The 12,752-nt window shown below is 36.2% G+C and overlaps 2 protein-coding genes across 3 annotated transcripts; one reads left to right on the top strand and one right to left on the bottom strand.

The window, feature by feature from the left end:
- Nucleotides 1-1,116: 1,116 nt before the first annotated feature.
- Nucleotides 1,117-5,905, top strand: LOC107046293 (solute carrier family 25 member 46; the record flags this gene model as incomplete). The annotated part of the gene is given in 5 exon segments (XM_015268887.2): nt 1,117-1,604; nt 1,684-1,966; nt 2,033-2,089; nt 2,880-3,156; nt 4,638-5,905. Coding segments are annotated over 5 exon segments (1,197 nt in total). The 3' UTR covers nt 5,049-5,905.
- Nucleotides 5,159-11,953, bottom strand: LOC107046292 (ATP-dependent Clp protease ATP-binding subunit clpX-like, mitochondrial). 2 transcript variants are annotated; one of them, XM_015268885.2, is made up of 7 exons: nt 11,850-11,953; nt 10,942-11,104; nt 10,447-10,659; nt 9,506-9,654; nt 8,725-8,902; nt 7,704-8,611; nt 5,159-6,535 (listed from the first exon to the last, which is right to left on the bottom strand). In XM_015268885.2, the coding sequence occupies exons 2-7, from the start codon at nt 11,009-11,011 to the stop codon at nt 6,281-6,283; spliced, it is 1,773 nt and encodes a 590-aa protein (XP_015124371.1). In that variant the 5' UTR covers nt 11,012-11,104; nt 11,850-11,953; the 3' UTR covers nt 5,159-6,280. The 2 variants fall into 2 exon arrangements, with proteins under 2 accessions (XP_015124371.1, XP_015124370.1); XM_015268884.2 differs by having other exon boundaries at nt 8,713-8,902.
- Between the last annotated feature and the right edge of the window lie 799 nt (nt 11,954-12,752).

Here is a 12,752-nt window from a genome sequence, read left to right on the forward strand (position 1 = left end):
TAATTTTCAAAAAAATTGAGTCGATTGAAAGACAATAGAGAATAAAAAATGCAACTGTCAACTACTAAAAAAATCGAGAATAGATTCAGAGATAGTCAAGAATCAAAATTCCAAAATCAAATGTTCAATTATGAAAAAAGTTGATTGAAATTGAAGAAATCACTAAAAATAACAAATCCAATTGTCTGTTTTAACCCGTCACTAGTCTTTTAAAAATTTTCTTTATTTTTGGATAGAACCAAATTTTTCGGATATCCATTTTAGCCCACTCTTGAATAATTTCTCAGTTGTAGACTTTGCTAAGAAGCAATTTTTAAAAATCATTATTGAAAATGTTTTGAGTGTTCATTTTAGTCCCGCCCACACAGATTTATCAGGTGTCCATAATGCCCAATGAAACGATTTTCAAGAATTTGAATTTTGAAAAAAAAAATTTGCAAATTTTTGAGTGTCCATTTTATCCCGAATGTCCATTTACCCCACCCCCTCTAATTTTGTCAAAAATCAAAGAATTTTACTAGAATTTTCTCGAACACCTAAGAATGATCTAGAACTGTCTCTAAAACCCAAGCTTTTTTTGGAATTTTCTAGAAAACTGGAGAATTTCTTTGAATTTTCCAGAGAATAGGAAAATTTTCTCGAACGTGCTCGGACACCGTAGAATTTCCTCGAATTTGGTTTGAAAACTCTAAATATCCATATAATTTTTTCAAAAACTGGAGAATTTTCCAGAAATTTCTCAAAAACCGGAGAATTCTCTCGAAAATCGGAAATATTTCGCGAAAACTTCATGGGAAACATGAGAACATCTACCGGAAAAAATAAACACGAAGAGAATAAGAAACAAAAATTGCGGGGCCCTTCCAAGCTCCACTTTTATATGTCACCCTGGTTTCCTGCCATTCCCGCAGTTACCCACATAGCTATGGTCGGGATAAAGCTTCTTGCATTGACCGCAAACTGGGGGGGGCGTAAAATCGCCACTCGGGAAAAAAATCCCTCCAACCGGGCCTTAATTCATTAGTTATCCATTGATTGGACTGAATAAATATAAGTTGTTTGTGATAAACAGATCTCTACTTTCTTTATGTGAGACCTCATTATTTCCATACAATGTCCCAAGCAATGCCATCTGACAGTAACTTCCCGAAGCTCGTTCTCATTCGAGTTCGACTTCCAGAGAAATCGATTCGACTTTTCTCAATTCGAGTTCTCATTCGGCAGCCATTATACTTTCCTTTTTATTAAAGGACTTTTTATTAAGGATAATGAGTTTCGTGTAGCTTTATATCGACAGTAAACTCAAGTTAATTCAAATGTTGAACCACCGCAAGACATTGGCACATAAAAAATCATAAGTAATCTGGCAGAAATGAGGGGATAGTGGTGGATTTATCCTCCAAACCATTCCCCAATTTGATAAAAAAGTGCATTAATGGCAGGTTTGTCAGGTTATGATCCAGTGTATCGAGGCAGACCGGTGACTCCACGACAATTTCCAGATGATTTTGGTGATAGATACTATAATCGCGAGGTAGTAAGACCAATCGAAATCATATCAGCGTCATCGATCATCCCCGAAGGAAGTACACCACCTGACAATGGTAAGGTCATGGCAAGGTTCCCCTACCACATCTTGCGTTATTCGTATGTATATACATATAATCAGCATTTTTCAATCAGACGTTGCCATAAAGAGATCAATAGGCATAGGATGTGGTCTTGCCAGTTTAATCACGGAAAATCTACTTATTCATCCGTTCATCGTACTGAGAAGACAATGTCAAGTAAATCCAGTGGCAACAACATATCATCTGGTGCCAATCACGTTAATACCAGTTATGATGAGATTACATCAGACCCAGGGGATGAATACATTGTGGAAAGGAATTGGGTCGGTTTTACTTGTCAGGGGTTTGACTCTTGCGGTTGAGGACCTTTTATCGAAGGTCACACCATGGCCCAAGTAATTTTCCAATTTTTTTACTCGATATCATTTGTTCAATGTCAATTTATTTCATTTATGTTACAGGGAAATAACGAATGAAACTTCTTTTAAATCTTTCGGACAACACTTGTTCCTCAAATGGTAAATAAAAAGCTGTGTGAAAGGCCGAAAGGTCATACATGTTTTGAATGAAAATTTAATAGTAAGAAGAGGTCAATTGTTTTCATTACAGGTAGCTAGTTTGCTATAAAAACTGTAACTTCAATGTTCTCAACAAAAAAGTCAGGCCGGGGACTATTTTGTGAAAAGCCAATATAAATAGTACTTCATGTTAAATTCAAATACTGTTGTAGTTGAAAGATTGTTGTCAGTATGATCTATTCTATTTATGCATTTCATTTATTGGGAACAGAAACTATATATAGATGGACGTTATAGTGTTTTTATATTTTGATTCCAATACCTAAAAACTAGAAGTATTGATAAAAGATACAATATGGGGTTCATAATGAATTACGTATATACGTTTTAAGTTGACTTAACTTAAATCATTCATTCATCTATTCAATTATCCATATTCGAATTAAAGGGCTGAAGTCAGGTAAATAATGATATCACAGGGTCCTTTCCGCAACCATCGTAAAGTATGGAAATCTCAAATAAGAAAACCAAAGATAAAAAATAAAAGAATTAAATAACTAAAATACCTGAGATTCCTATCAACTACTTATTTTGAACCATTTCAAACACTATGTTATTTGTCACGTTTCATGGCTCTGAAATATAAAATAACTCTAAAAATTGAAAATAATAATCCATACCATTCTTCTCAGCCCTACAGAAAACATTCCTCCTAAAAGTTATTAATTTTCAGCAGATTCAAAGCTTTAAATACTGCTGAATGATTATTATGATTCGCAATTTCTTTCAGTGTTTCCATTGGAATTGTCTCTCCATTCTACTCAGCATCCCTAGTAGAGACTGTTCAATCAGAGATAGCCTCCGAAAAACCAGGAGTACTCGATGTGTTCCGCGATGGTGCAATTCGTCTTCTTGAAGTCGGTAGTAAAGGACGAATTATTCCAATCTATGTCCTGTTGGGTCCACACGTCGCTTACGGAATTGCTAAGTACTTGTTTGGATTAATCGTGAGGAGTATTGTCTCCAGAGTAATGGTCTTGAGAGACAGGCATTTGCAAGAGAGCAGAGTGAGTGTAACTTAACAAATGTTATCACTGATGGAATGGTTTTGTATTTAAAACAAAACGTAAAAATTCTAGCTGAATTCATGAATGTCATCGTTTCCTTCACGATTAACTAACTTGAAAATCTGAGGAGATTGCGGATAGATGAATAAAAATGTAGATTAAATTATGAAAGGATGCTAATTTAGAATCATCAAATATTTTTTCCAATTGTACATTCATTTCGATACACTGTTAGGAAAAAAAATCCAGAGCAATTTAAAAGTAATTTTTAAAAGAACCACATTAAATTCTATTTAGGGGGAAAAATCATGAAATTTCAAATTTCAATGAAAACTGAATGGAATTTGAATTTTTTGAGCAGCAGAAAGAAGAGAATTCTCCAACTCAGTTCACCTTTCAATTGATGAGAGATTCAAGATTATATATATATATATATATATATATTTATTCATATTTCTTTCCTACTACCATTACGGTTTTATAGGCTCCCCATTCGTCTGCCTTGCCTCTCCCACTTCTCTCTTCTTTTTTTCTGCGTTACCATGGGTCATCTTACTCTTAACTGTACCCCATTCGGGCTAGGACTGCAAGGGAAACCATGGGAAACCCCAGTCGTACAGCCGGCCGATAATGCAGGGATTCCACTGTGTCCATTGGTCACACTAACTCAATGGGCACAGTGGTTCTCTACATTCGTGCCTAGCGACTGTAGTCCTGAACGTTGCGCGTATTGATTCGTGCCGCGTTGTAGTCCCACGCGGTTAGGTGTGCCCAAGCGGACACCCATCCAAGTACTCGGCAGACTGAACGCTGCTTAGCCTGAATGACCGCCGGAGCCACACACTCCCCGCGCGACCACTACAGCCACATTCAAGATTATATTTACGTGAATGTTCCTAATTTCGTGCAATAATTTTTTCATCAAATTGAGAATTTTCAATGGCGAAATTTCTTCAAAATGTCACTTGATAATAATTTCCAAAAAGTATACCGAAAATTTTAGCCGAAAATCAACAACAGTCTATGACAACAGTGAATGATTTCGAGAAAAAATGTACGAGGACTTTGTTTAGTAGTAGCCCAATAGATTTCTCGCATGAAATTCGCTTGATATTTTTCCATAAATTCACTATTTATGAAAATAATTTCATCTTCTGCAGAATGTGGAGAGTTGAATTGCTATATTATAATTTTTCGTCCCATTTCCACATTTGAACAAATATGAATTTTTTTTCATTATTGTCTCTTGTCTCTTTCAATTTTCGTTTCATTTCGATTTGATCAACATGATTTTTCATTATGCAATTATCTCAAAAAACAAAAGATTTTGAGCGTCTATGAATATTTCTTGATTTCTCCTCAACAACGCTCTACCGAGACAACTGTATAATCATTATACATTATATTACTTTTCATTAATTCATAACTGAGCGATTGTAATGAAATATAATTTAAATGTAATGAATTATCAACTCTTTTAGGGAGCATACAGTCGGGATATCACTTCAGAAAACGTGATGCAAGATATTGATCTCCAGTCAACATTAATCTCTATGTGCGCAGCTGACATTGCATTCTACCCCCTCGAAACAGTTGTTCATAGACTCCACTTGCAAGGCACCAGAACCATCATCGATAATCTCGATACAGGAAGGAGTGTAACACCATTATTAACAAGTTACAGTGGTGCATTTGACTGTTATCGCACAATAATCAATAACGAGGGCACTCTCGGATTGTATAAAGGTTTTGGTGCACTAATTATGCAATTTGGAATGCACTTTTTGGTACTTAAAGCTACGAAATATATTCTCACAGAAATTGGTACCATACTAAAGCCAAAACCGAAAATAGTTAAAACACCTCAACATAATTACTGCAATGAAATTTAATAATAATTATGTTCTTTTAATATAATTTGTTCCTTCCTGAAAACCTATTTAAGGAAAAGATGCAAAGGGGAGAAGTGAAAAGATATGTCTGTAACATATTAATTGTAGAGTTTGTGTAAATGTCTGTATTTGGAACATATCTTTTTACAATGTCATTATTTTTCGATCAACTTCACTCTGAAATTTTTATCGAGCTCCAGAGTTATTAATTTTGTGATTAGCCGTGTCTAGTCATCGTCACTGAAGTTTTACGAATAGGTGAGGAAGAGGGGAACATTATGTACAGAAAGTGAACCATGAAATTTAGTAGATAAAAATTGATGATGAATACAGAAAGCTCATGATGGGGTTTGGAAAATCCTGATTTGTAGAATTAGCTTTTCATGTTGATTTATTATAAATATATCCTCATTACAATATAAATTATCTCTAATAGTTTACCAGTAGACTTATCAATGATCATTTCAAGTTAGGTAGTATTTATTTCTGTTCATTACCAATGAAAATAATTTTTTTAAGGTGACAATATCCCAATCTCAATGATAACGATATTGAAGAAAATATGAGCGTTCAGTTTCCACTTCTAATATCACATTAACCACTTCGAACAAAATTATTGATGTTCAAAAAAGAAGCCTCAACGTTTTTATTTTCAAGGAAATCACTTGTGCTCAATCTGAATCTTCAATTCGCCAGAATTTCGTAGAAATTTCGCACACATTTTTTTTGTATTTATAATTATGTAGATTTTTTGGGAATGTCCCGAATCCGTCAGGAAAGAAAAACGAAATAAATTCATACGAAACCCAATGAGACCGTGCAAGTTCGATGCAAGATAAATTCTTCTTAGGATAAAATCATCTATTTTTTACTTTCTTTGAACTTCTATAAGTCTATATGTACAATATATTACAAAGAATCATCATTTATCTATACAACGTCACGAGAATAATTTATAATGGAAAAAAAGTTATTCCAGAAAATGTTGCTTTCTGCTCTCACAAACTAAAATAACAGGTATAAAGAAATAATCTACCTGTTAATTTCATTTATTCTCAATCACCAAGTGATGTTCATTAGTATAATTTTTTTAATCAAAGATTACTTGAAAGCATCAAATACAATGTTCTCAGGGAAAGAAAATGACGATAATTGTGAAATTTTCTCTTAGTTCCACCTAGGAGTTTTTTTCATCATTTAATTGCTAAATTTTCATTCCAGTACCCCGTGTGTTAATTATTTACGTGCTGTGCCTGCTGTGGCTCCTCCTCGGTAGCATCACCCCGTCGTATGTACTGAGGTTTCTCTTGCCCACGAACGCAGGCCTCAGTGACATGTACAGATATTGTATCACTGCCAGGTACATCGAACATTGGTTCTAACAATAAAGACTCCATAATTGCTCTAAGTCCCCTGGCACCAGTTTTTCGCTCCATTGCCAAGGCTGCGATTGCTTCTAAGGCTTCAGTTGTGAATGTCAAATCCACCTTTGAACAAATATGGATTTTTTTTTATCATTGATTGTCTTTTAAATTTTCGTTTCGTTTAGAGCCAACATGATTTTTCATTGTGAAATTGTCTCGGAAAACAAGAGATTTAGAACAATACAATGAGTGAAATTATCATATGGCATTTTTGAAAAAGGTCTCTTGAAATTGTGTTACCGCATAAAATGTCTTTATGAAATGAAATAATTAAATGCAACAATTGCATGCAAAATATTACATATGAATTTTTTTTGCTAAAGAAGCATGAAGTGAAGAAAACCTTGACGTACAGGTGCATCATGAGGTCAAAATGCATCGTATGAGATTCTCCCATGCAATTATAAGGCAAACATTTTCAATTGCCTGTAACTCATTAATTTTCAATTGTTCATCGAAATAAAGAAATCATGTCTAGTATTATTCATATAATTTTATTATCCAATAATGAGCAAATTCCATACAAGACAATCCTGATGCCAATGTCGAACCTGTCAATAGTTATATTGAAATTGACTAACCAAAAATTGACAAAAATCCTTATGGCATGTGGCTTTGGATAAATTATTTCAAATTTATGATTCATGACCATGCCACTTCTGGCAGTTTCTATTGCACTTCAAAATAATCTCCGAATCATCTGATCGATCGAAAAATCATGGAACCCGGAGAGTTGTGAAAAATCTTTTAGGAAATTAAGAGATGTTCAAGAAAACTCCAATTATTTAAGCATCGTTAAATCTGTTCAGAATGTTCCCAAAGTTTCTAGAATTTTCTAGGACCTTGTCGCAAGATGTTGCAGATATCATCAGTGTAGACCGTTATTGTGCATCAATAGGGAAAAAAAAAATTCAATCATAATTAGCGAAAATATGTAGGGGCTCAATGTATAAGGATGGTACATGACAAAGGTAAACTTGGTATTTTTGTCCTTGATTTTTTACATTTTTCTAGAATTTGACGTATCAATTGTAAACGCACACGCATACGGATTTAGCACACTCTCTTTTCACGAAAATTTCTTTCGGTATTGTTGTTTCATAATTCTAGCATTTAGTAAGTCCTCCAGAAATGTTCCGGTTGACTCTACAAATCGTTGTGAATCAGGAGGTAATCCCCAGCTACCAGAACATTTCAGTACCTCAACTCATCAACAATTCTTAATTCTTACCTTATCCATAGAAAACAGCATTTGATACTGAGGTACCATGGCATTACTCGGTTCCGTGAGAATCCTCACCAGCATATTCCTATCTAACGTATGAAAGGGCACCAAAATCGGAAACCTCCCTACAAACTCGGGTATCATTCCAAAGTCAATAAGATCCCTAGCCTCCACCTGTTTAAGTAACACATCTTTTTCCTTATTATCATCCTCAGTTGACGGAGACATGTTAGCTACATCTGCTAGCGTGGCAGCACGCCTCCCGGGGCTCTCCGATGCCGGAGCAGCTCCAAACCCAAGATACTTTTCATTCTTACGACGAGAGACAAGTCTGTCGAGTCCATTGTACGCTCCAGAAGCCACGAACAAAATATTTGTTGTATCAATCTGCAGAGTGTCACCACGTAATTTTCGCGAGCTGTTACGCTCTGGAACATTAACAATGGTTCCCTCCAGCATCTTAAGCATCCCCTGCTGCACCCCCTCACCCCCAACGTCCCTGAGCTGATGAATTCCAGGGACAGCACCAATTTTATCGACTTCGTCCAGAAAAACAATTCCCATTTGTGCCCTTTCCACTATGTAATTAGCATCTGTGAGGAGCTTGGCAATGACACTCTCAATGTCCTCACCAACATACCCAGCTTGTGTCAATGTCGTGCAGTCGCAAATGGCGAAGGGAACGTCCAGACATTGGGCAATGGTCTGGGCCAGAAGAGTTTTCCCAGATCCAGTTGGTCCAAGGAGTAAAATGTTACTCTTCTCGAGTTTTAGCTGGTGCTGCTTGCTGTCCAGGATGTCTGAACCTGGGATCGATGAACCACTGGGGGCCTTCACTTGGGGATCAACACTACTGGTGCCGTGCTGGAAACCAACCCCCAACGGATTGCCAATATTGGATACATTGAGTAAATCTGGGAAAATTTAAGAGAGTTAATAGAGGGTTTGGGCAAACGAGTTATGGTGCAAGGTGAAGAATAGTTCACAGTTGTTAAGGTCAGTTTAAGTTATTTACGCGGCTTGAGACCTCTGTGTGTGAATGGATGGTTGAGATCCTGCGGGCCTGCAGGACTGGCAGTGGCCTGAACTGAATTCTGCGGCGGAAGATTATTGTGGATACGTTTGTAGTGATTGTAAACCGCTACACTCAGAACTTTCTTGGCGTACTCCTGGCCTACTACATGCTTATTCAGGTATTCGTATATCTGTTGGAATGATAAATGAGATCAAATGATTATTTTTTATTTTTTATGGTGGAATCAGTACGAAAGTGAAGTGAAAAAAAAGAATAAGTCATGTAGGGATATTTTCATTGCGGATTGTTTTGTATAGCAAAATAAGAGTTAGAAGAGAAACACTAAAAAAACTAAATTTTCATTTCTAGACGTATCATCTTAAGTTGAGACTTGAATGTTTCAAGTTGAAACTTTTGAATGTGTCAAATTGAGATTACTGAAAGTCTTCAATTGAAACTTTTGGGATTCAACTTAAGGCATTTTTTGGATGTCTGTGCACATCGGGCTATCTCCTTCCAATTCCAAAATATCCAGCCAGATATATACGATTTTAGATCTGCATTATTGTCTTCCAATATAAAATCAGTCTTTGATGGATATTTTAAAATTTAATAGAAATAGTCGGATTTTCATGTGACCTCTTCGTAGTTTTCATTTTGCTCTCCTGAAAATATCTCAAGATAATTTTTATTATCTCTCTTGGATATCAGAAAAGGATTTCGAAATGAAAGTCACTTTGGTCACCTTATCTATTGTGAATATTATATATTCTTAATTATATCATTAATTCACCTTTTTGGGGGGTGGGGGTGGTTTCCTATAGAAGCCCTGTTTAGTGTCCTCTGTTCTCGTAGCTTCTTTGAGCGTCCGCTTCGAATCAATTTCTGATAACACCACAAAGAAGTGGTGGCATTTTTCACACTTGACGAATCTGGTTGAAGCTAAAATTTCATCAAATTATTTCCATCATTCATCATGTCAACATAATTAAGGCCCGGTTGCACCATCGCCTGTTAACTAAACCGCCAGATAACGGTCTGTTAGTCCATAAGGATCACACATGGATAAATTTATCCTGGGGTAAAAATAGCTAACAGGGCTCGGTGCAACCGGGCCCAAGATGATGAAATTTCTCCATAAATTATCTTGAACTGGATTACAAAGGGTATTTAATGCGGGGTAGCTTTCCTTCAAAAATTGAAATTCGATGATATTTCGAGTTATTCTTTGTCAATTTGTTATGCGGAATAATTTTTGAAAAATATTTGGGTTTTTTTTCTTCTAATCAAATTTCCCCTTCTCATTCGAGTTTACCAGCGATCGTAGAGGCCAATAAATCAACATCTCATCAATTCCATCGGCCAGGAAATTACTTAAAATTAAAAAATGATAGTTTACAAAATCAGAGGCTTTTCTCTCCTTCTTGATGTCTAAAAACCGGATTTTGCCAGAAATTCCCATGTTAGATTAAAATGAAAAACTGATGAACGGTGTTCATCAGCCATTAGAAATTACGACGAAAGAATTCAAGACATAAAAACCTCAAATCTGATTTTTTTCAAAACTTCCTTTCCATTTTTCGCAACTCGGCATAACACTCTCAATATTATATTCCTGCACTGAAATGATCATCGTTCAAACTAATTACTCAAGAAATAACATTCGGAAAAGATAAACAGTTATGCAATAGGATTTCGTAAACTATTCCTCCCTCGTCATATTTCGATACTCACACACGAATGTTTCAACATGCGTACAGGGATCACCACACTTCGGACACGTTAGGGTATTCTTCTTGCCACCCCCAGTGCCATTGCTACTTGCTGGGGCGCCTGTGGATGCGCCACCAACATCCTTAGTGGGTGGTGTGGGTTCACTTGGTACTTTTGAGAGAACGCTAGTGGTGGCCAATGACCTCGTTGCAACGACCCTCACGACTTTGTAGACTGAATAAAATCATTTTGACCCAAATTAAATGAAAATTCTACTGAATGAAATGATTAACTAAGAAAATAGTGATAATCTCCTCATATTTACAATAAAGAGAATGACGTGGATATTGAGATTAATCATTTTCTCGCAAATACTCACAATGATTCACAAAACTTTTCCCAAATTCGCAAATATCTCAAGATTAATTGTGGTTTACTCATTACTCTCGAAGATATTGATGACCCGAAGGTGTCAATTCCACGTGATTTTCACCAAAATAATTAATTAAAACTCACCATGATTAGTAGCATGGCTGGAAGACACCAGACGACTAGTGTTAGTAAGACAACAGCGTATACAGCTCATCCTGTTGAATGCTGCTCCTTGATAATTACAGCCAAATTAAAAAGTAATGCGTCAGTGTTGTGTCAGAAATCCTGGATGGAGTCCAAAAAAATTCTGAAAAAGCCAGAAACATTGAGAGGGAACTGAGCTAAAAAAGACCAGACTAACCTTACATACCCCACTAACCATTTGCTGATCATAAATGCACGAAATATTCAATAACACAGGTCGATTGGGACATTATTAAATCTCATCAAAGGGGGAGGGGGATAGCCTTCTACGTATAAACCACTTTTTCTCCCTCGTGTATAGTATTTGTTGTATATAAACAGTATTTAATTGGAACGCAGATGAAATATCGTCGAGTGACGTTGCAGAGTTGATACCAATTCTTCCTGACTAACGCGGCTGTTTCGTATTGCACTGGTTGAAGACAACTAACCTTACTCTTGACAATTAATTTATCAAGATCAAGAGTGGTTGTCCATGTAACATTTATTGTCCTCAAAATAACGTAATTCGTTATTGACACAATTGTAATGTTTTTTCACTTGAAAAAAAAAACAAAAAATTGTAGAATAAAAAATTACATGAATTTTGAATCTCACTGACGTTAATCCCTAATTAATTTATCTTGATATTTTGGTTTGAAAAATGAGGAGCCTATTGGATTGACGTTTGACGTATCAGTTATAGTAATTCGAGTCGTTAAAAAAACAATCACGAGTGATTAAAAATTTGAGATAATCAGTTTGTTCAATATTCAATATATTTCGGAGCGATTATTATTTATTTTGTATCAGAATAACTGGTTTCATGATAAATTACTCATTTATTAGACTGTAAGTCAATTATTTACCTTATAGATGAATAAACAAACACTAATAGTTAAGCTGAGTGAGTTGAGTGTATCTCACCTCTTTGTGAGATACCAAAGAGGATAGACCTGAGTAGAGGCCCGGATTGGGGGGTTTGACTAACTCCAAAATAGTTAGTTGGTACCCCACGGGAAAGGAGGCGTCCCGGTCGAATTGTCGGTAAATGTGAGTCGGGTGCGTGAGTAACTCGGCAGTAGCAGTCCCGCTACTCCCGCTGTGACAGGGACAGGTTCGAAGGGTGGCTTTTGTCCTCCTTGTACTCAATGTTTACTTTATGTTTTTCAGTTGATATATTCGCCGACTAATTAATATTAAGGGCTGAAACAAAGACTGTTCAATGGAGAATTAAATTCGCCATCCATCAACCCCCGTTTCATCCATTAATCTCTGCAATAAAAAAATTAATATTGCGACGAAAGTCACGGCGCTATAAGAAACCCAATGTTTTCTCGGCGCAGAGTGACTCTCCAATAATTCGCCCGCTAATTAGAAAATCGCCTCTCCCCTCCTAATTAACAATAAGGAATGAAACCAATGCTGTTCGATGGAGAATTAAATTCCCCATCCTTCAACGCCCGTTTTATTCCTTAATCTCTGTAATAAAAAAATAAAAACTGCGTCGGAAGTCGCGGTGCTATGAAAAACTCGATGGTTTCTCGGCGCAGTGACTCCCGACAACTCGCCCGCTAATTCAAAAATCGTCTCTCCCCTCCTAATTAACATTAAGGAATGAAACCAATGCTGTTCGATGGAGAATTAAATTCCCCATCCTTCAACCCCCGTTTCATTCCTTAATCTCTGTAATAAAAAAATAAAAACTGCGACGAAAGTCGCGGCGCTATGAAAAACCTAATGGCTTCTCGGTGCAGTGACTCCCGTCATTA

Source organism: Diachasma alloeum, unplaced genomic scaffold (genome assembly GCF_001412515.2).
Source record: "Diachasma alloeum isolate Michigan unplaced genomic scaffold, Dall2.0 Dall_scaffold_01280, whole genome shotgun sequence".
In the NCBI taxonomy this organism is placed as follows: Eukaryota; Metazoa; Arthropoda; class Insecta; order Hymenoptera; family Braconidae; genus Diachasma; species Diachasma alloeum.

Excerpts from the sequence above, each read along its gene's own strand:
- LOC107046292 (XM_015268884.2), bottom strand. The coding sequence starts at position 11,011 with ATGAGCTGTATACGCTGTTGTCTTACTAACACTAGTCGTCTGGTGTCT. Across the intron at positions 8,903-9,505 it reads CACCCCCACCCCCCAAAAAG|ATATACGAATACCTGAATAA; the intron begins GTGAATTAATGA and ends TCATTCCAACAG. Across the intron at positions 8,612-8,712 it reads ACACAGAGGTCTCAAGCCGC|ATTTACTCAATGTATCCAAT; the intron begins GTAAATAACTTA and ends AAATTTTCCCAG.